Source organism: Callithrix jacchus, chromosome 16 (genome assembly GCF_049354715.1).
Source record: "Callithrix jacchus isolate 240 chromosome 16, calJac240_pri, whole genome shotgun sequence".
NCBI classification, from domain to species: domain Eukaryota; kingdom Metazoa; phylum Chordata; class Mammalia; order Primates; family Cebidae; genus Callithrix; species Callithrix jacchus.
Window position 1 is genome coordinate 1,759,303 of NC_133517.1, and position 23,651 is coordinate 1,782,953.

Consider the following 23,651-nt stretch of genomic DNA (forward strand, 5'->3'; position numbering starts at 1 on the left):
GGAATACCACTCAGAGAAGTAGTGAGAATATGTATAGGTGGTACATAATACAACGGTGTACTCATGGCCTAATTTTCTAAGCAGAGTAGAATGTTTTGAGTTTATTTATACGGGAATCTCTTAGAGGTTATATATGAGGTACATCATTTTGGAAAGACTTAAAATATCACTTCTTATTCTCAGAAGGTATGTTTTCAAAAAAAGAAAACTCACTGACAAATATAATTTTAAGTCAGACGACCCTCTCAGGTTCCTCTGCTCTATTTCCATTGCACATTGTGCAAAACCGGGGTTATTCAGAATAAAATACAGCCTGCACATATGAAATCGGAAATATCTCTACACCGCAAAGGGCAGCAGAGTCTACAACAAAGCTCTCCTCACCCAGTCACACACTCTGTTTACCTTACCTGACAGAATGCAGACTCTGATGGGCGATCTTGACTGGATGGTTAGTTCCAAAAATTTGCTTTATGCTTAGATGACTAAAGGACTAATTCAAAAAACAGAGGCAGTCACCATCTCCCATACTAAAACAGGTGAAGCTTTACACTCTCAGCCAGAAACACAATTACATGGAAACTCATCAAAGTTTCCAAATAATTCAGGGCCAGTTTTCATCCGGTGTACTTCTCCATAGTCACTGCTACCTCCACCCCATCCCACCTCACCCTTGTGATTAGAGTTTTTAATCCGGTGCAGACTACATATTTGTTAACCTAAATCTGATCTATTTTTGCCAATATAAAAGCTTGGTCTCTTCAGGCTGATCATGTCATATTATAATAATATTCAAAATCATAAAACGCCAAAAGCAAGGAAAAGAAAGTAAACCATCTAAAAAAAATTTTTAAGCTTAAAATAAATTTTTTTTTTAACAAAAGTCTTGGGAAGCAATGACTTTCTTCTCTTTTCTATCATCTCTTCACAGGAAAAGAATTGAGGTTACATTTAAGTGCACTGGAAATGTTTTGGGGAGCCTACCATGTACTAGACACTGTGGAAGGAAGCTTTTTATAGGTATCATGGAGTTCAAGGGTCATTGACTGGTCAGAGTAAGGGGGGATGAAATCCTCAAGATGTGGAAACCACATTTTTTGATGACTCAGTTCCTCATGGGGTTTTTCACACTACCTGGCACCATTCGTTTCATGACAATGCTGGATCTGAAGAAATATCTCAAATCGCAATGTTTAAGTTGTTATCTATAGAGCAGTGAAGGGGAATTAGAATCCTGTGACAGGGTCTGCATGATGCTGGGGCAATGGGCACTAAACAGCTATAAGGAAACAGTCAGAGAGCAGCCGTCCTCACGACGAATGCTGATGTGCTGCAAACTGGGCTTGTTTTCACTTCTCATCTCCATTCTCCCCTGATTAATTTTATAAAATTTACAGGGACGGTTTCAAGACTGTCAGTAGAAAGTAAGCTACAATGCAAGGTGAAGAATCATAGAACAGGCCTATGGCCAAGATGTGACCTCATTCCCAGGAGAATGGGCGCTTTATTCTATTTGAAAAATAAAGCGTTGAGAGAGAGGTGCAGAAAGGCCTTCACAGAAAGTCTTTCGTCGGTAGGAAGTAACTCCGCAAGCCTTGAGTAAAGGACTTCAAGGCAGAGAAAACAGCTCACAAAAAGGTGAAGGTCTGTGCAGGTTGGATTTGGTATAAGTAGCGCTAGAGGCTGGGAGTAGTGGCTCATGCCTGTAATCTCAGCACTTTGGGAGGCCAAGGTGGGTGGATCATGAGGTCAGGAGTTCAAGACCAGCCTGGCCAACATAGTGAAACCCCATCTCTACTAAAATTGCAAACACTAGCTGGCTGTGGTGACAGGCGCCTGTAATCCCAGCTACTCGGGAGGCTGAGGCAGGAGAATCTCTTCAGCCAGGGATATAAGGTTTGCAGCGAACTGAGATCCTGCCACTGCACTCCATCCTGGGTGACAGAGCAAGACTCTGTCTCAAAAAAAATTTAAAAATTAAAGTAAGTAGCACTGAAAAGCTGGTACCTAGGCTTCAGGGAGGACACTTAACCTCATCTGTCTAGACAGAAAGAGGAACGTGATCTCTATGCAACACCTTCCCTTATTATAAATTGAACATTTCCCCCAAAGAGGAAATGGTTAGGGGACCCACATGTCATCAGGAGTCCCCCCTTCTTGCCTCTTGATTTATAGGACCATCTTTGCTTTTTCATTCACCCTGTCTGCTTTGTGCAGCCCCACCCTCTACCTGACTCCCCCTTTTCCTAGGTCACTTGTTCTTTCTTGGTGACCAGCTGGCGCCCCCTAGGGATGGCCCAGGGCGATTGCTCTGCGCCGGACAAGGCCCCTTCCCTTGGCTCCACCTCCAGCAGAATTGGACATCAGATGATACACACTATGCTAAGGAGGTAGCCTGGAGCAGGCCGGCAACAGAGGAGCTGACTAATCTGAAACACACAGATCACTGGCTGGATGATGAGTAGACTGCGAGGGGTCAACGTACAGGCTCATCTTTTTTTTTTTTTTTTTTTGAGTCACAGTCTTGCTCTGTCACTGAGACTGGAGAACGGTAGTGTGATCTCGGCTCACTGCAACTTCCACCTCCCAGGTTCAAGAGATTCTCCTGCCTCAGCCTCCGGAGTAGATGGGATTACAGCCGTACACCATCACACCTGGCTAATTTTTTTGTATTTGTAGCAGAGACGGGGTTTCATCCTGTTGGCCAGGCTGATTTTGAACTCCTGACGTCAGATGATCAGCCCTGAGGATCTTGGCATGAGTATTACAGTCCTGAGCCACCAAGCCCAGCCTAGAGACTCATTTTCAATCTAGTTTTTATAGGAAATGACAACTTGTATTAATCTAAGGTAATAGGAATGAATGTAAGAGATATCTGGGTGACAAACATCAGTCTTCTTAATCAGGTGTCCTCAGGGTAGAAAGAGAGGAGGATCGCCCCCAGGAGATCACCCTGGCAAGCAGCTGTGATGAGACTCTGGATGAAGATCAGGAAAAGGAGCAGTTCAGAGGAATCTGCCTTCAGCTTCAGACGTGGTGTTTGCAGGATGAGCCAAAGCATGCAAAACTATGAACAAGACAAATTGTTTTAAAATCTGAGCAATACATTTTGGACGTATGCACTATTAGAACACCATGCCCCAAAACACCTGCATTCTTTAAAAATCCGAGCTAAGATGAATATGAGTAGTTGCATTACATGTCAATACGATGTATTCAATGACATGTATACCATTTGGCAAATTATTAGTAATTTATTTTTGAAGTCCAAAGCTGTGATGAAATCTTAGCAGTCCAGGGAAAAACACCTGGAATTAATGATGTTTAGCTTTTTCCACTTAATGGTAGACATCAAAAAGCAATTAATTTTCTAAAAATTACCTTTATAATGGCTATAAAAGGATAGAGAAAATATATTTAGCCCAAAGCTACCTTGGCATTTCTAGATACCAGCATTTCTAGAGACCAAACATTACACTTTTAACTATGAATAATGACAGCAAAAAGTGTGCTAAGTATAGAAAAATAAAACTTATAAATGATTGTATTAAAATTTTTTGAATAGAACTTTTAGGAAAAATAATGAGGTATTTCAACTACAATTATAGCTACTGAGATCTTAATATTATGTTATACTAATATATTACAATACTAAGGTCATTATAAGTACTAAGATAATCCCAGCCTGTAATCCCAGTACTTTGGGAGGCTGAGACAGGCAGATCACCTGAGGTCAGGAGTTCGAGACCAGCCTGACCAACATGGTGAAACAGTCTCTACTAAAAACGCAAAACTTAGCTAGGCTTGGTGGCGCACGCCTGGAATCCCAGCTACTCGGGAGGCAGAGGCAGGCTCAGGACACAGGAGTTCACTCCTTAGAACATAGGAGTGCAGGGGTGAGAAGTCATCTCATTATGGAAATGTTGAAGGGCGAGGCCAGACAGCATCCCAATTATCAAATTTGGGGTGTGAAAGTAAAAGAAAAGCATCAAGGATAACATGAAATCCGGGGCTGAGCCAACTGGCAGGTCACGTTGCCAATAGCTAGATGGGGGTGAATTTGGAAAATCAAGAGTGTGGTTTGGATCTATTTTGGAGATTTCTACGTAGAAACCCGGATATGTGATTTAGAGGTTAAAGGAGAGATCTGAGCTGAAAATCAAGATCTGGGAGTGGCCACCACGTATTTGGTGTTTCATTCCATGAGGCTGGTGTAGATAGAGACGAGATCCAAGGTCAGATGATGAAGAAGGTCAGGAGAGGTAAGAGGAGGGAGGGCACCAGGTCCTGGAAAGCCCAGTGAAGAAAGGGCCTCAAGGAGGAGAGGGGGCCAGCTGCGTGGGGTGGGGACGGCCACTGGGGTGGGGAGCGAGGGAGGCTAAAGCCGCGTTCAAGTGATTCAGGGGAAAATAGCAGAAAAGGAACTGGAGACAGTAAGAAGGCAACTCTTCAGGAATTTGAGAAAGAGGCTGTGTCCAGAGAAGTTTGGTGGTTTGTGTTTTTGAAGATGGAAGCAGTAAGGAAGCAGAGAAGGAAACCCTGATGCCAGAGAAGGAGAACTGTGGAAGAGACACTTTTTTTATCATTATGTCGTAATGTCCACAGACACCAGGACGGTGAGAACTTACTATGAGCAGTGATTCTGTCATCTCTGGCTGTTTTTAAACATAATCCTGTGCAAAATTTCTCTTTTTCTCCTTTCTCCTTCCCTTCCCTCACTTACTCAGTATTTCTCTTTCTGACTTTCATTTTCAAAAAAAAAAAAAAATGCTGCATTATTTTTCTGGTCTTTCTTTAAAAACCCAAGAAAGAAGGAAATTCTGAAATGGTTTCATCTGTAAGGATTCAGACAACGACAGCTTAATGATGAACACCAAGTAATCCTATGCAACTCTTTTAAAAGCTGTCTTACACAGGTCAGGCGCAGTGGCTCATGCCTGTAATCCCAGCACTATGGGAGGCTGAGGCAGGCAGATCACGAGGTCAGGAGTTCAAGACCAGCCTGACCAACATGGTGAAACCCCGTCTCTACTAAAAATACAAAAAAATTAGTCGAGCGTGGTGGCACACCTGTAATCCCAGCTACTGGGGAGGCTGAGGCAGGAGAATTGCTTGAACCCGGGAGGCAGAGGTTGCAATGAGCCAAGATCACGCCACTGCACTCCAGCCTGGGTGACAGAGCGAGACTTCATCTCAAAGAGACAAAACCAAAAACAAATGTCTTACACAAAACTGGGAAACAATGCAGTAGTTGCCTCACTATACCATAATAAAATTTAAACGGCTTTATTCAGCTGACAAACATTTTCATGCCGCATTCTAAAACCTCTCTCCTCTTCATTAATCCATCCTCTGCCACAATGATCTCTAATCTGTCTCTAATTTCAGCTTGCTTCTCGTTTTACTACGAACAATGTGTTATTTACTCCAAGCCACTGATAAGCTTTTATTACAAATCCATGTATGACTACCAAACCAGATTGCAAAGTACCATTGTTTATTTTTATTTTTTGTTTATTTCATAGGGCAAAGCGCATTAATAGACAGTATTTTCTGGAAGAAGATTTCTATATTAATATGTACCTATGTTGATATAATAAAGAAGAGATACAAATACATTAACATTTTTTAATTTAATTTTTTGTGGTTTGTAAAATACAGATGACATCTCACTATGTTACCCAGGCTGCTTTCAAACTCTTGAGCTCAGGTGATTCTCCCCCCTTGGCCTCCCAAAGTGCCGGGATTACAAGGACATGAGCCACTGTGCCCAGTGAATTGAAATATTTTTAATCACCTTAAGAGGAAAACACGGAGTCATAGACTAAAACAGCAGAATCCTGTTAAAAGCTTTTTATCTTTGTTTTTTGTTCGTTTGTTTGTTTGTTTTGAGATGGAGTCTCGCTCTGTTGCCCAGGCTGGAGTGCAGTGGCTCAAACTCAGTTCACTGCAACCTCCGCATCTTGGATTCAAGGAATTGTCATGTCTCAGGCTCCCGAGTAGCTGGGATTACAGGCCCCCGCCACCACGCCTGGCTAATTTTTTTATTTTTAGTAGAGATGGGGTTTCATCATGTTGGCCAGGCTGGTCTTGAACTCCTAACTTCAGGTGATCCACCTGCCTTGGCCTCCCAAAGTGCAGGGATTATAGGAGTGACCCACAGGAACTGGCAAAAAAAAAAAAAAGTTACAGGCCGGGCGCGGTGGCTCATGCCTGTAATCCCAGCACTTTGGGAGGCCACGGCGGGTGGATCACGAGGTCAAGAGATCGAGACCATCTTGGTCAACATGGCGAAACCCTGTCTCTACTAAAAATACAAAAATTAGCTTGACACGGTGGCGCGTGCCTGTAATCCCAGCTACTCAGGAGGCTGAGGCAGGAGAATTGCCTGAACCCAGGAGGCAGAGGTTGCGGTGAGCCGAGACCGCGCCATTGCACTCCAGCCTGGGTAACAAGAGCAAAACTCCGTCTCAAAAAAAAAAGTTACTTATCTTAAAAAAAACTCCTTCCCATGGAATCTTTGCCAAATCCCCTCTAAAGCACAAAATTGGCTAGCTGAGGATTCACCTCCTCCCAGGTACAGAGCCATCAGGTACAGTTAGTAGATTCACTAAAACAGAGGCAGAAGCAGGACTAAGGCAGATAAGCAGGGCTCTGAATAACCGCCAAGCTGAATAATAACAATGGCTGAAAAGCATCCCTCGTCCAGAGAAGCTCGGCGGCAGATGTCAAAGCCTGTATCTCTATATCTGCATGGTCTCAGTCTCCCGCGGGCTGCCTGAATTTCACAAGCTCTGGGCCCTTCTGGCCTCCATTTCTTCATGTATAAAATAAGGTTTAAAAAAATAGAACTTCCAGTTCTAAAACTTCACAATTCTCTGCCGGCATAACAACATGATTGTCATTCAGAGCAATCTTCGAGGTTATATATCAATGAACTCCGGTCTCATATATGCTTTTTAAGCCCAGAATATCATTCTTATGTTCCAGTTCGACACTCCTGATTGCTTTATTTCCTAGGACACTTATTCTCTACACAAATGGACTGTCTCACAGAGGTAGTAGACAGATGTGACACTGTGAGATTGCTACGCGCAGGGAATACTCAAATATTTACACCTTCCTTGTCCTCCCCAGAACCAGCAAATTCATGAAATTTACTGATAACAAGAGGAGACTGCACCCAGCTGTCTAAGCGTGGAAACAGTGACATGGAATGCAGCCTCCTGGGGCTGCAGCACTAAATGAATCGTTTCGTCTTCTCTTCCAGCAAAGCGATCCTAAATATAATATTTCAAGCTTTGTCTATTGCTGTAGCACAACTGAAAGAAAATCAAATCAAAATGGAGCACAAAACTCATTACAGGTAAAAGGCAAGAGTTAGAAGGAGATATTTTCGCCTTCCAGAGATAAATAACGAAATGCAGATGCATGACTTATACACATTTACATTCCGCATGAAATGAAATAAAGAAAACAATATATAACAAAAATGGACATCAGCACCCCAGTAAGTAAAAATCGGAAATAAAAGCAACGCTGTCCGTTGAGTTCACATAAACTATCAGAAAATATTTATTAGTAAAAGTAATAAGCTACCACGTTGCCCAGCCTTTTTTAAATGTACCTAGCATTTTTTAAACATAGCTTAATAGGATGAAAAGGCAGTTCATCACGTCCACTGCTTTTCAAACACTCACTTATAAGGGGGTTCAGACTCCATCATGAACAAAACAGGAGGTGGTCCATGGACACCAATCACGGGTCAGCTAGTGCGTGAGTTGCGTCGGCAACACGCACAGATCGTGGGAGTTTCACATAAGAGCAGTTAGAACCCCTAACGTGTTTGCATGCCAATGTTAACGTGTTACCTTGTTTACCTTGTTTAAACATTACCTTGTTTGGTGTTTTTGTTTTTTTGAGACCGAGTCTCACGCTTGGTGCCCAGGCTGCAGTGCAGGGGCGCGATCTTGGCTCACTGTAACCTCCACCTCCCAGGATCAAGCGATTCTCCCACCTCAGCCTCCCGAGTAGCTGAGATTACAGGTGCCCTCCACTATGCCCAGCTAATTTTTTTTGTAGTTTGGTAGAGATGGGGTTTCACCATGTTGGTCAGGCTGGTCTCGAACTCCTGACCACAGGTGATCCGCCCACCTCGGCCTCCCAAAGTGCTGGGATTACAGGATGAGCCACCGCGCACGGCTAAACATACCTTGTTTAATCACTCAGTCAGCGTGCCCCCTGCGTGTTGAACGCTTATTAACTTCTGACTGTTTACAAAACACTGGGGAGACGGGGAGAAATGAGATTGACAAGGCCGCCCTCCTTCAGCGCCAATGCGGGCCAGAGTCTCAAACCAGCTCTCCCGGGTTGGGACGGTGAATATTACAGAGAAAATGCGGGTCAAGCAATTGGTAAATGGCAGAGTCGAGACTTAAATTCAAGCCTTCTAATTCCAAAGCCGGAAGAACTTACCTTAGAGTCTACCTAATTTAAAAGACAGATCAGGTACTGAAGAAACACGGCCAACGAGAGCCAAGGAACAGATATAACGTGACAATTTGCAGTGTGACTTTGAAGATTACTCCTCATGTATGGGAAGCGCTGAGTGTAAGCTCTCAGCAGATACTGATGAACACAGAATGTGTGGTATAAGGTGTTAACTTCAGGGAAAGCTGTTGAAGTGTCTATGGAAAGTCTCTGTACTGTCTTCGCAACTTTTCTGTAAATATGAAAGTGTTTGACCAGGCCCGGTAGCTCATTCCTGTGATCCCAACACTTTGGGAGGCCAAAGTGGGATGATCACTTGGGTCCAGGAGTTCAAGACAAGCCTGGGCAACAAAAGAAGACACTGTCTCTACAACAAAATTAAAAGTCAGCCAGGTGAGGTGATGTGCGCCTCTAGTCCCAGCTACTTGGGAAACTGAGGTGGGAGAATTGCCTGAGCCCAGAAGATCAAGGCTGCATTGAGCTCTGATTGTGCTACTGCACTCCAGCCTGGGTGACAGAGCAAGACCCTGTCTCAAAAACCAACAACAGAAACAAACACAAAAATATTTGAAAATAAAAAGTTGAGTTTAAAAATGTAACGTCCGGCGCTAGGCGCGGTGGCTTGCATCTGTAATCCCAGCACTCTGGGAAGTTGAGATGGGCAGATCACTTGAACCCAGGAGTTCAAGACCAACCTGGGCAACGCAGCAAGATCTTATCTTTACAAAAAATACAAAAATTAGCTGGGCATGGTGGTGCATGCTTGTAGTCCCAGCTACTGGGGAAGCTGAGGTGAGAGGATCACTCGAGCCTGCAAGATTGAGGCTGCAGTGAGCTCTGACTGCAGTACTGGGCAACAGAGTGAGACCCTGTCTCAAAAAAATAAATCAGATGATTAACACCACTACAACAGACAACAGCCAACTGTCCAGATGATTTTTCCAACACACAGAAACAGAGGCCGCCTGCGGGATAGATGCTGAGCTTCTCCAAGGGCCACAGAAAACAAGATCTGTATCTTCCCACCCGAAGCTGTGCTTCCTTCTCAGTCAAGTAAATACGGTCAGCTGTGATCAGACATCTACACCCCTGTATGACTAAGCCCGATTCTCTTCAGATGTTGGACTCTGCTAGGACATTAAGGAGGACAGTGGATAAAATAATTCAACTTCTGTAATGGCAGGAAAGAGAGGAAAGGGCTTCTGATGAAGAATGTCATCTTGGTCACTATCTAGCATCAGTCTTAGTGTTCAACCTGTTGTGGCCACAGAATTGTCAAAAGATGTCATTTAACTATTGCCAGAAGGCCTTATGCCAAATCTACAAAACCTCAGGAAAATATTGAGCAATGCTTTCCACTTTTCCTATTGTTTTTAAGGTATAAGATAGGCCAGGCGTGCTGGCTTATGCCTGTAATCCCAACACTTTGGGAGGCTTAGGTGGGTGGATCACGAGGTCAAGAGATCGAGACCATCCTGGCCAACATGGTGAAATCTCGTCTCTACTGAAAATAGAAAAATTAGCTGGGTGGGATGGCGCACACCTATAGTCCAGCTACTCGGGAGGCTGAGGCAGGAGAATCTCTTGAAACTGGGAGGCAGAGGTGGCAGGGAGCCAAGGTCACACCACTGCACTCCAGCCAGGCGACAGAATGAGACTCCGTCTCAAAAAAAAAAAAGGAATAAGATGACTCAGATTTAAAAGCAGCACGTTTCAAAGGGCATGTTATCCTTATGAAAATAGTCTTCCACAATTTTTTGTGAAAACATAAATATTTGTATGTATCACTTCCAAGGAAGAGCATGAGTCTCCGGTAAATTATTTAACTTTTCTAAGCCTTGGTTTCTTCATCTTTAAAGGGGGACATCAGTAGCTTGTACTGAAGCCACCCCTAGGAACTTTATAAAATTAATCGGTGAAGAAAGGAAAAAGGAAAATCAGCAAAGCCTGCAGCACATCAGCATTCGTCCTGAGGTCAGCTCCTCTCTGACCCCTTCCTCATAGCTGTTTGGTGCCCATTACCCCAAAATCACACAGACCCTGTCACAAGATTATAGCTCCCCTTAACTGCTCTATAGATAACAACTTGAACATTGAAATGTTAACTCTTCCCTTTGAGAATGCAACTCCTGACTCAGATGGTCAGGAGCACCTAAGGAGCTGACTCACCTAAGAATGCAATTTCCGGCTGGGCGCGGTGGCTCACGCCTGTAATCCCAGCACTTTGGGAGGCCGAGGCGGGTGGATCCCGAGGTCAAGAGATCGAGACCATCCTGGTCAACATGGTGAAACCCCGTCTCTACTCAAAATACAAAAATTAGCTGGGCATGGTGGTGCGTGCCTATAATCCCAGCTACTCAGGAGGCTGAGGCAGGAGAATTGCCTGAACCCAGGAGGCAGAGGTCGCGGTGAGCCAAGATTGCACCATTGCATTCCAGCCTGGGTAACAAGAGCGAAACTCCATCTCAAAAAAAAAAAAAAAACAAAAATTAGCTGGGCATGGTGGCGTGAGCCTGTAGTTCCAGCTAATTGGGAGGTTGAGGCAGGAGAATTGCTTGAACCCGGGAGACGGAGGTTGCAGTGAGCTGAGATTCTGGTGACAGAATGAGACTCTGTCTCAAAAAAAAAAAAAAAAAAAAAAAGAATGCAATTTCCACATACTGATGATTTCATCCCCCTCCCCCAAACAATCAAAAACTCCAGTTCTCCAGTTCCTCTCCCTCTGAGATTTCCTTAAAAACCCCCAACGAAAACTCCTCCAGGAGATGGATTTGGGGGTCTCTTCCCATCTCCTCTCTCTGTATCCTGCGATCATTAAACTTGTTCTCTGCTGCAAAGTCTTCCGTCTCAATGTATTGATCTGTTCATGTGCAGCCGGCATATGCACCTGTCAATCCTATAACACTACTACAAAAAAGTGTTGTAAGGTTAAATAAAACAATACAATGCATCAGGCACCATGCCTGGAGCAGCATGCGCTGGAACGCAAATCACTCATGTCCTGACTGGAAGCGGGTCAGCACCCTGTGTATCCTGATAAACCTGGGTACGGTCACAGAAAGCAAAGGGGCTTCGGGAGTTTATACTGAAGCCATCCCTAGGAACTACGTAAAATTAACTGACAAGGAAAGGAAAAAATGAAAATAAGGCAAGCCTGCAGCACATCAGCATTCGTCCCGAGGTCAGCTGCTCTCTGACCCCTTCCTCATGGCTGTTTGGTGTCCTCGTCTCAGAATCACACAGACCCTGTCACCTGACTTGCCACACACATCAGAGCCCACTTGTCTTCAGCCTCTACGTCTCTGCATCTCTCTACCTCTCAGATGAAAGAATAAAGGAAAGTTTGTGAACGCTAGGGCTACAGTCCACTCTGGGCGAATATCAGCAGTCCCGCTGAACCACAGTGAACGCAGTTCCTGAGAGAGGTGTAGGGACCGCAGCTCCACGGTGGGGTTTTACTTACAGTAGAGAGGTGAGGCACAAACATTCAACAAAGAGTTGGTAAAAACAGACGCATTTCTTTACCATGAGGCGGGCATTCTACAGGATAGAAATTTAGGATTTCATTGCAAGGAAATTTAGTAGCAAAAAGTATGGAGAGGAACACAGGAAGAAACGGCATGACTGGGCTCACACCTGTAATCCCAGCACTCTGGGAGGCCAAGGCAGGAGGATTGCTTCGGCCCAGGAGTTTGAGATCAGCCTGGGCAACAGAGTGAGACCCCACCTCTACAACCAGCAAAAACTAGCTGAGCGTGGTGGCACTGTAGTGCTAGCTACTCGAGAGGCTGAAATTGGAGGATCACTTGAACCCAGGAGATGTGATCACACCACTGCACTCCAGCCTGAGAGAGACAGAGTGAGTGAAGAAAGAAAAGAAAGAGAGAGAAAAAGAAAGAAGGAGAGAGAGAAGATGGAAAAGAGAGAGAGGGGAGAGGGAGGGAGGAAGGAAGGAAAGGAAGGAGGGAAGGAAGGAAGGAAGGAAGGAAGGAAGGAAGGAAGGAAGGAAGGAAGGAAGGAAGGAAGGAAGGAAGGAAGGAGGCCTGGAGCGGTGGCTCATGCCTGTAATCTCAGCACTTTGGGAGGCCGAGGCAGGTGGATCACGAAGTTAGGAGTTCAATACCAGCCTGGCCAGCATCGTGAAACCCCATCTCTACTAAAAATATATACAATTAGCCAGGCATGGTGGTGTGCACCTGTAGTCCCAACTGCTCGGAAGGCTGAGGAAGGAGAATTGCTTGAACCTGGCAGGCGGAGGTTGCAGTGAGCCGAGATCACACCACTCCATTCCAGTCTGGGTGACAGAGCGAGACTACATGAGAAAAAAAAAAAAAAAAAAAAAAGAAGAGAGAGAGAGAGAGAGAGGAAGGAAGGAAGGATGGATGGGTATGGCTGGCCTCACATTTGGGGCAGAGACTAAGGATCACAGATTTAGAAACTGAGCATGACTGCCAGGCACAATGAGGGTAACTGTGGCCTTCCAGCACCCTGGAAGGGAACCTGCAGTGGTGGGTTACCCATAGCCCCACAGACAGGGCTTCCTGGTGCCCAGATATTGTGTCCATCACACACACAACTGGAGTGCCTCCTGTTCCTTCCTGCCCTATGAGGGTGGACTTACACTTTTAAATACATGCCCCTTGCTATGAGAATCCCTGAGCAGGGCTCCTGCTGCCATGGAGCCTGGAGCTGGGGCACGCATGGCGATATTGCTCACTACCAGATGTGCACAGGAGCCCATCCTGTGGTGCCCAGCTTTTGAAAAAAGGAAAGTTTTATTGCCAGTCCACCCACAAACAGACAGCAGTCCAGCTCAAAGCTGTGCCCCCAACCTGGGGCCTGAGGCAAGTTTGTGCGTTAGGGAAGATGGACTGATAAGCGGAAACATGGGTGGGCAGAACCCCTGTTTGTTTAGACGGGAATACATCTCTGATGGGTGACGAGCTGTTGCCAGTTGGAGTCTCAGGGAGAGTGTAGGACCTGACCCCTATCTCCTGCCTCCCATTTTGATGCAAAATCTTTCCTTTACCTGCTTCCCGTTGATAGCCAGCTGATGCTTAGAGCTCATACAACATTTACTGAGTACACACTGTTCTACTCACAAGGAGTGCAGTGAAAAACAGGTAGAGATGGCCCCTGGCAAATGGAACTGACGTTTCAGTGGAGAGAGTCAGAAAACTAAATGAACAAATCCATCTACAGCATGATTTCTAACCGTGAAACTTGCTTTGAAAAAATAGAAACGGTGATGATAAGAGTGAGGCCTCTGTGGGTGGGGAGGAAACCATTCCAGGTTGAAGGGTTAGCAGAGGCCCCTCTGAGATTCTAAAGGAGCAGCACCCTGCATGCTGGCAGAGAAGCAGCTTACCGCAAATGAGAAAGAAAATGCATTTGGAGTGTCTCAGAAACGCAGGAATGGTGTCTGGGTCCCGTGAGCAGGAGTGGAGTCACGGGACATGAAATCAGGGACTTGGGCCAGGTCACAGGTGTCATAGGCCGTGCAAGGGAGCTTGGGTTCATTCTAACGACAACAGAAAAACAATGAACATTTTTATGCAAAGGCCTGGCAAGATAAGAGCTCTGTTTAGATGGAAATGTATCTCTGATGGATGACAAGCTGTTGCCAGTTGGAAATAGAAATGATAATTCTGTAGCTGAGCAGAGAGGAATAATTTGGGATGATGGGTGCCAGCCACACTGAGCAAGCCTAACTGGGACACGGCAGTGCAGGGATGGAGATGCTCCAGGGTGTCAAGGACCATCATGAAGACAATGGGCCCCTTCTGGGCAGGAGACAGAAACACACTCCCCATTTACCGTCCTGCTTGTGTGATCCTGGCCAGAAGCATCATTGCACAGGAGACGCAGAAACTGATGACTAAATGTGGCTTTCCTGCTACCCTTGGAAGCTGCTATTGTTTGGCACCTTGTTTCATTTTCCGTCCATTGTCACGAACCCAGATCACCTACACCCAACAGAGTTAGGGAGCAGCTAAGAAAAAAGATGCAGGAGTGAGAGGCAGGAGAAATGATGCCTTAACTCCGTTTTCAAAATCTCTGAAGTAAGTTGAATCTTTCCTTGGCGCTTTGATTCCCCAAGTCAATCTGGAGTTCTGTAAACATGGAAGAAATCAGAGAGTCTTTTCTATAATACTATAAAATTGTCACCCATTGTAGAGCCTGGGTGGCTTAGCTGGGCTTCCTCTCTGCTTTTGTTGCCCAATGTAATGCGTACATGACGTAGCTATATTCCTACTCTGCCTATTTTTAGGAGGTAGGAAGCCTGTGGTCATTAGTTCCTTCTTAGAACTAAACTGGCTGAAGCCCAATATGTCCGTTTACTCAATCTCTGAAGAACCTCTGGCTTCATTATAATCCAGTCTCTGTGCTAAATGACACTCCCACTAGCACCATGACTCCCGACAATCACCAGGACAATGACCCATAAAGACCAAGAAAGGATATAAAAGAGGCAGCTCCCTGGTCCAGGAGAGTCTCCGTTGCTTCCCAAGAAAAGCATGCATATTCCTCCCCTTGCTCTCAATGCCCAGCCCTTCAATGAAGGTATCCTGTATTTGTAATTTCCTGGCTCTCAGAAACTGAGACATTGATTTGCAAGCTACGCTCCCACTTCTCTAATTCCTTGGCCTTTGAGTAAAGCCTGCACTGCTTGACACCTCGTGTATTGGCTTCACAACACTGCAATTGTGGGTGTGTCCAGGACACCCGGTAACAAAACAAAGTCCTTTTGTTGACAGAACTCCTTTAGGTGGGGTGGGGAATGGAGACTGCCTGAGTTTTGAAAGCAGCCAAGCTCAGATTCAAATTCAGATTCATTTATTTGAACCACAGCTTCTACTTTGCATGAAAAGTGGGTTTTAGAATGACAGTGTTCCCCTGGAGATCAATTGATACAAATACTATATAAAGTATGTGAAAATCTCTGGCACATAATGAGTGTAAAATAAATATTTAGGCCGGGCGCACTGGCTCAAGCCTGTAATCCCAGCACTTTGGGAGGCTGAGGCGGGTGGATCACGAGGTCAAGAGATCGAGACCATCCTGGTCAACATGGTGAAACCCTGTCTCTACTAAAATTACAAAAAATTAGCTGGGCATGGTGGCCCGTGCCTGTAATCCCAGCTACTCAGGAGGCTGAGGCAGGAGAATTGCCTGAACCCAGGAGGCAGAGGTTGCGGTGAGCCGAGATCGCGCCACTGCACTCCAGCCTGGGTAACAAGAGTGAAACTCCGTCTCAAAAATAAATAAATAAATAAATATTTAGTATATAAAATACAGAATATATAAAAATCCCAGGCCGAGCGCAGTGGCTCACACCTGTAATCCCAACACTTTGGGAGGCCAAGGCGGTGAATCACTTGAAGTAAAGACTTCGAGACACATCTGGCCAACATGGTGAAACCTCGTCTCTACTAAAAATACAAAAATTAGCCGGGCGTGGTGGTGAGCGCCTATTATCCCAGCTACTTGGTGGCTGAGGCAGGAGAAGTGCTTGAACCCAGGAGGCAGAGGTTGCTGTGAGTTGAGATCCCGCCCCTGCACTTCAGCTTGGGCGACAGAGCCAGACTCTGTAGAAAAAAAAAAAAGAAAGAAAGAACTAAAAGAAAATCCCTGGCATCTAGTAACTGTTCAATTAGATTGTCCTTCTTCCTCCTGCCACCCATTTACTTCCCCTCTTTCCCTTGAAAAGGATGCAAGACAGGTCCAGACTACAATGAATTTTCCTTCGTATTAAAGTATAAAGTGCTAGGATGGTGGGGGGAAGAACAGTTAGAAAGTCAATGAAAACATTCAACTTGGAGCAGTTCTGAGGGAGGCAGAGAGCATCGTCAACACCCCCTTGCAGCGCTGTTTTCTGCAGCAGTGTGTTAGAATGACGGCTGCCTCATTCACCCAGTCCCAGCCCCGAAGCAGTAGTCAATTCCAGATGCACAAAGTACTTCGGAGCAGATGTTATGTGAACTGCACGGGGGAAGACGCCCTCCAGGCAGGCAGGCTTGTGAAAACATTCTAAACTTTTTAAAAGATCGAATGACTGTGAAATCCAGTTAAACGTTAAAATCAGAATGTCAAGCTAGACAAGAATCTGGAATGGTCATCCAGCTGATTTCCTTGTCTTTCTGCCCGGACTGGTTAAGATCCCGAGATCACTGACATTCAATTGAAGAAATCCTGAATACTGCACATACTATACTCTAGACAATAAGCTAGGCTGAGAGACTGCACGGATGCGTGTACACAAGGGAAAGAGACTAAACATCTAGTAATACGTTTCCATTTAATAATTCTTAGCCAAATTGTCCCTGACACATTATTATTATTACTATTTTATTTTAATTAATTAATTTTTTTGAGACAGAGTCTGGCTCTGTCACCCAGGTTGGAGTGCAGTATTGCAATCTCAGCTCACTGCAACCTCCGCCTCCTGGGTTCCAGCAATTCTGATGCCTCAGCCTCCCCAGTAGCTGGGACTCCAGGCACTCACCACCACGCCCGGCTAGTGTTTGCATTTTTAGTAGACATGGGGTTTCTTCATGCTGTCCAGGCTGACCTCCTGACCTCCTGACCAATGTAGGTGATCTGCCTACATTGGCCCCCCAAAGTGCTGGGATTCCAGGCATGAGCCACCACGTCCAGCCATATTATAATTTTTTGAGACAGGGTCTTGCTCTGTTCCGAGGCTGGAGTGCACTGGTGCCATCAATGCTCACTGCAGCCTTGACCGGGGCTCAAGTGATCCTCCCATCTCAGCCTCTCACGTAGCTGGGTCCACAGGCCCACACCACCATATCTGGCCAATTTTTTTTTTAATTTTCTTTAGAGACAGGGTCTCCCTATGTTGCCCAGGCTGGTCAACTCCTGGACCTCAAGAGCTCCTCCTGCCTTGGCCTCCTAAAGTGATGAGATGATAGGTATGAGCCACCACACTTAGCTCCTGATCCCTTTTCTGCCCTTGAAGTAAAGAATGCCCAGTGAGAACCACTGTTGTGGGAATACTGGAGACACTTAAAAACTTACACTTCTCTGATCTCAAAGTCTTGGTTCTAACAAGGCAAATAAACAGTGTCAAGCTCCAAACTATTTGGCTTTCACCAAAATGTTTAACTACAGTTAACGTGTATACTAGCCCAGGGCAAACAAATTCCTGTCTTATCTATATCCACGTCATTGCATAATCTGAGTATTGTTTTTTATTTGTTTTTTTTTTTTTTTTTTTTTGAGATGGAGTTTCGCTCTTGTTACCCAGGCTGGAGTGCAATGGCGCGATCTCGGCTCACCGCAACCTCCGCCTCCTGGGTTCAGGCAATTCTCCTGCCTCAGCCTCCTGAGTAGCTGGGATTACAGGCACACGCCACCATGCCCAGCTAATTTTTTGTATTTTTAGTAGAGACGGCGTTTCACCATGTTGACCAGGATGGTCTCGATCTCTTGACCTCATGATCCACCCGCCTCGGCCTCCCAAAGTGCTGGGATTACAGGCGTGAGCCACCGCGCCCGGCCCAATCTGAGTATTGTTAAGTCAAGTTTGCCGACAGCTGCGTCCTCAGATATTTTATGTTTGGCCTAAAAACTTTTCTGTGTACTGTGACCCACGACAAGTGGAGATGTGAATATCTCCTGTACTTGTGCAAATCATTGAGTTTTGCCCAATCAAGTGCAGCCAAGCTGTAACAATCCAGCTGTTTCTGCATCTCACTCCCATTGTCTCCAAGCCACTTCCATTTTTCTGTCCACAGATCTTCTTCCGCCATGGAGCTGCACTGGAGTCTCTCTGAGCGTCTCTCAGGCTCAAGAGGCTGCCGATCACACATCGTTCATTGCTCAAAATCTTAAAACAATTCAGCTGCAGTTTTTCCTTTATCAATATACAGCCAGGCACGGTGGCTCATGCCTGTAATCCCAGCACTTTGGGAGGCCCAGGTGGGCAGCTCACTCGAGGTCAGAAGTTCAACACAACCTGGCCAACATGGTGAAACTCCATCTCTACAAAAAATACAAAATTAGCCAGGCCTGGTGGTGTGCACCGGTAATCCCAGCTACTAGGGAGGCTGAGGCAGGGAAGTCGCTTGAACCTGGGAGGTGGAGGTTGCAGTGAGCTGAGATTCAGCAGAACAAAGTCAGAGTGAGCTATGTGGTTTGTGTTACGGCTTATGTAACGTGCATGTAAAATTCGGCAAGCAATAAACAGAATACTGCGCTAAACTGGGAAGACGCCTCATCTGGAAACAACTCAGGTCATTTCTACACCCTGCACTTGCTTTACTTCGTATTGTTTTCATTTTTGTATTGTATAATTTCTCTTAAAAGTGTGGTCAGAACATCAAGTATAATCTACCAACGTTTTTTGCATTAAAAAATAAACAGGATCCATTGCAAATACAATTACAATCCTGATAGTCTTTTTAGTAGAATTGGCCAATTGATTCTTAAATTTATATGGAGATGCAAAGGTCCTAGATATGCAGTCATCTTGAAGAAGACTAAAAGTTGGAGAACTTATACTTCCTGAACCTGACTTCAAGACTGTTGACCAGAAAAGTTACGAAATCTAGAAAGGAGAGCATTATTTCTAAAGAAAGGTCCCGTCACCTGCAGGTCGCATGTGGAACCTCGCCTGAGACGGAAGGTAGTTGCTTTGAGGGAGGGAAGGATGAGACAGGAATTTATGCTGAGGAGTAGCTAAGTATATATATTCAACAGGTTATAGGAGGAGCTATGAATATTCACAAAAGGGGTGCACATATGCCTGGTAGTCCGACATGGTTTGGAACTGTGTCCCCACCCAAATCTCACGTTGAATTGTAATTCCCAGTGTTGGAAGTGGGGCCTGGTGGGAGGTGACTGGCTCATGGGGGTACATTTCCCCTTTGGTGCTGCTCTCATGATAGTGAGTGAGTGCTCATGAGATCTGGTTGTTTAATAAAAGCATGTGATACCTCCTCACTCACGCTCCCTCCTGTTCTGGCCCTGTGAAGTGCTGCCTGCCTCTCCCTTTGCATTCTGCCAGGATGGTAAGTTCCCTGAGGCCTCACCAGAAGCAGGTGCCACTACGCTTCTTATACAGACTGAAGAAGCATGAACCAATTAAATCTATTTTATTTATAAATTACCCAGTCTCAGGTATTTCTCTATAGCAATGTGAGAACTGTCTAATACACAGGCTAACATGTATGTTCCATGCAGCCCATGTTTGCTTCAGCTAGACTGGCCAGAACCACCACGATCTGGTCATGATCTCCTGTCAAGGTGGTCAGTTGTTGTGTGAAAACTGTAAAGGGAGCTGGGCACAGTGGCTCATGCCTATAATCCCGGCACTTTGGGAGGCCCAGGTGGGTGGATTACCCGAAGTCAGAAGCTCTAGACCAGCCTGGCCAATGTGATGAAACCCCATCTCAACTAAAAATACAAAAATTAGCCAGGCGTGGTGGTGCATGCGCCTGCAATCCCAGCACTTTGGGAGGCTGAGGCAGTTAGATCACCTGATGTCAGGAGTTCGAGGCCAGCCTGGCCAACATGGTGAAATCCTGTCTCTACTAAAAATACACAAAAAAATTAGCTGGTATGGTGGCGGGCACCTGTAATTCCAGCCAACTGGGAGGCCGAGGCAGGAGAATTGCTTGAACCTGGGAGGCAGAGATTGCAGTGAGCCAAAAGTGTGCTATTGCACTCCAGCCTGGATGACAGAAAGAGACTCTATCTCCAAAAAAAAAAACCTGCAAGAGGGAGGGGCACTGTCGGGAGGCTTGTTCAAATCAATGGTGGAACAAATCTTTTGAAAGGGCTGCTGATTTCTAGTTAACTCTTAGGAAAGAAACCCTAATGGTAGTGAGCAAGGAACAGCGTGTATCCAACCTCCTTTCTCCTCCTGTCGAGAAATTCAGTTTCTTAAGGTTTCTCTGAGACTCACTTGGTTGAGAGCGTGTCCGTTCAGTCAGTTGAGGTGCTTAGGATTTTATTTTTATTTCTCAAGACGTACTATGAATCACAGTAGTAAGCATCAATAAATACAGAAAACAATGTGATTTTCAGCAAAGGAACCAAGACAGTCCGATTGGAAAAGGACATTGTTTTAATCACATGAGGCTGGAACAATGGGGATCTCCGCTTGGAATAAATGAAGCATGATCCTCTCACACCAAAAATTAATTTGAGTGGATCGATAAAGCTACATGGAAAAGCACAAACCATGATACTTTGATGAGAACACACAGGAGAATATCTTTGTCACTTGGGGCTAGGTAAGGTTTCTTAGGAAAAATACAGAAGACAATAACATAATGGTTTTTCCCATTAAATCATTAAAAACAAAAATTCATCAAAAGAGAAAATTGATAAATTTGACTTAATCATAATAAAAAATTTTGTATTAAAAGACACTTTTAAGAAAATGAATAAGCCAGACATAAGCTAGGAGAAAGAAAGAGCCGTCAGAGGACTGGTGTTCAGGATATATAAAGACCCCTAGAGCCGGGCGCGGTGGCTCACACCTGTAATACCAACACTTTGGGAGGCTGAGGCGGGTGGATCACTTGATGTCAGGAGACCAGCTTGGCCAACATGGTGAAACCTCGTCTCTACTAAAGACACAAAAATTAGCCGGGAAAAGTGGCGGGCACCTGTAATCCCAGCTATTAGGGAGGCTGAGGCATGAGAATCGCCTGAATTCTGGAGGTGGAGGTTGTAATGAGCCAAGATCACGCCACTGCACTCCAGCCTGGTCAACAGAGTGAGACTCCATCTCAAACAAAACCCAAAGCCCCTTACAATTCAGTAATAAAAGCAACCAATCCACTCAGTGAAACAGTGGGTCAACGATTTGAACAGACACTTCACAGAAGATACATGCGTAGTAGTCAAGAATCTCATTTAAAACTGCCCAACATTGTTAGGTATTAGGGATATGCAGATCACAACCACAATATGGTGTCGTCTCTGTGGCGTTAGGATATACACTGATTTTCACCCGCAGTTCCTGGCTCACCTCTCCCTTAGCCCTTGTTACAGTCCTTCGTTACTACATTGGGTGTGTCAGGCCTCGGGAGCAGGCCTCCGACATCATGAGGCCTCCATAAAAACCCAAGAGGACTGGGTTTGGGGAGCCTCGAGATAGCTGAACACATGAAGGTTCCTGCAGGGTGGTGCCACAGGGAGGGTGTGGAGGTTCCAAGCCTCTCCACCCATACCTCACTCTGTGTGTCCTTCATCCACATCCTTTGCAGTATCCTGCATCATAAACCAGTAAATGCAAGTAAATGTTTCCCTGAGTTCCACAGGCTGCTCCAATGAATTAATCAAAGCCGAAGAGGGAGTCATGGAATTGCTTGAACTCGGGAGGTGGAGTTGCTGTGAGCTGAGATTTCGCCACTGTACTCCAGCCAGGGCAACAGAGCGAGACTCTGTCTCAAAAAAATGACAAGAACAAAAGACAAAGTGAGAGTCATGGGAACCCTGACTTAAAGCCGGTCAGTCAGAAGATCTGGGGGCCAGGGCAAGCGACTGGTGTTGTGTGGGAGGGGCCAGCCTTGGGGACTGAGACCTCAACCTGTGGGATCTGACACTGTCTCCAGGTTGCCCATCTGGTGTCCACTACTTGGTGAGGGGGGGAACCCCCACCCATTTAGTCACAGAAGTCTTCTGTGTTGGCTAGAGTAGAGGAAAACCATGGTTAGGGAGAGCTTTCTCTATGCAATCTCATGCTCACATTTAGAATGAAAAAAAGTCCCAGCAAGGATGCTGAGCAGCTGGGGCTCTCATACACTCCTGGTGGGAGCGCAGCCTGCAATGACCACTTTGTAAAATGACCTCCCAGTTGCTTTAAAAAGGGAGCATACACCTACCCTAGCACTTCTACTGTGCATATTGCCCTAGAAAAATAAAAATGCGCGTCCACAAAATACTTTCAGAGGAATGCTCATAATAGCGCTATTCATGCTGACCAAAAACTGGAAATAGCCAAGGACCCATGAATAGAGTGGAAAACAAGCTGTGGTATATTCATAAAATAGAGCACTAACCAACAATGAAAAATGAAGAAACTACAAAACACACAATAATATGGGGGCAATCTAAAACAGAACAGAGTGTGTACTCTGTGATCCCATTTACATGAAGTTCTGACACAGGAAAAACTAACAGGAGATAGAAATGAGCACAGTGATGACCTCTGGCTGGCTGGGACAAAAATGGACTGCACATGAGCTTGAGGAAGCGTTCTGGAGTGAAGAGGATGCTCTGTGTCTTGGCAGAGGTTTAGGATACAGAGGTCTGTTCATTTGTCGAGACTCAGGGAACAACAGACTTAAGATTTGGCCATTTCGTTGTGTGTCAATTTGATCTTAAAAATCAAACAAAGCTGGGCACGGTGTCTCATCCCTGTAATCCCAGCACACTGGGAGGCCGAGGTGAGGGGATCACGTGAGGCCAGGAGTTCGAGACCAGCCTTGCCAACACGGTGAAATCCCATCTCTACTGAAAATACGAAAATTAGCTGGGCACAGAGGTATGCACCTGTAATCCCAGCTATTCGGGAGGCTGAGGCAGGAGAATTCCCTGAACTCAGGAGGCGGAGGTTGCGGTGAGCTGAGATCGCACCATTGCACTCCAGCCTGGGTAACAAGAGCGAAACTCCATCTCAAAAAAAAGAAAGAAAGAAAGAAAAAGAGAAAAAGAGAGTGCAGATAAGGAAATGGTTTGCCGTCATGTGACTTTAGATGAAATAAGTATGATTTCCGTGGTTATCTGTACAGTGTTCTACAGGAAACATTCACTCCGTCGTCTCGTGAAGTGCAGCTTCTGTGTGCTCAGAAGGCTGGTGTCTGTCAGTAAAGCCACCGTCGAAGGGACCACAGTCAGCAGCCTGGAGGCCAACAGAAAGCGGACGTTAGCTTTTTAGATGCATAGACACGGATGGGGAGGGAGAGTCGGCTAGGAGAGAGAGGAGCAGAGCAATAAAATGAAGATAAGGCCAGTATTGTAATCGCTTCAATTTTGAAATGCTATTTTCTTTCTTCTTTTTCTTTCTTTTTTTTTTTAGACAGAGTTTCCCTCTTTCACCCAGGCTGGAGTGCAGTGGTACAATCTCGGCTCACTGCAACCTCTGCTTCCCGGGTTCGAGTGATTTGCCTGCCTCGGCCTTCCGA

The 23,651-nt window shown here is 45.4% G+C and overlaps 1 protein-coding gene across 5 annotated transcripts in view; it reads right to left on the reverse strand.

Moving 5' to 3' along the window:
• LOC118148433 (uncharacterized) overlaps positions 1–23,651 on the reverse strand; it is a 190,049-nt gene that overhangs the window by 98,768 nt on the left and 67,630 nt on the right. For 3 of the 5 annotated variants that reach the window (XM_078352462.1, XM_078352453.1, XM_078352454.1), the window contains exon 2: positions 20,448–23,368. The exons of 1 other annotated variant lie outside the window; for it this stretch is intronic. In XM_078352462.1, the coding sequence (XP_078208588.1) occupies positions 23,276–23,368 (93 nt within the window). In that variant the 3' untranslated portion in view covers positions 20,448–23,275. Of the gene's footprint in view, positions 1–2,937; positions 3,068–20,447; positions 23,369–23,651 lie in introns of those variants that run through there. One more of the 5 variants, XM_078352459.1, reaches the window with a different exon arrangement.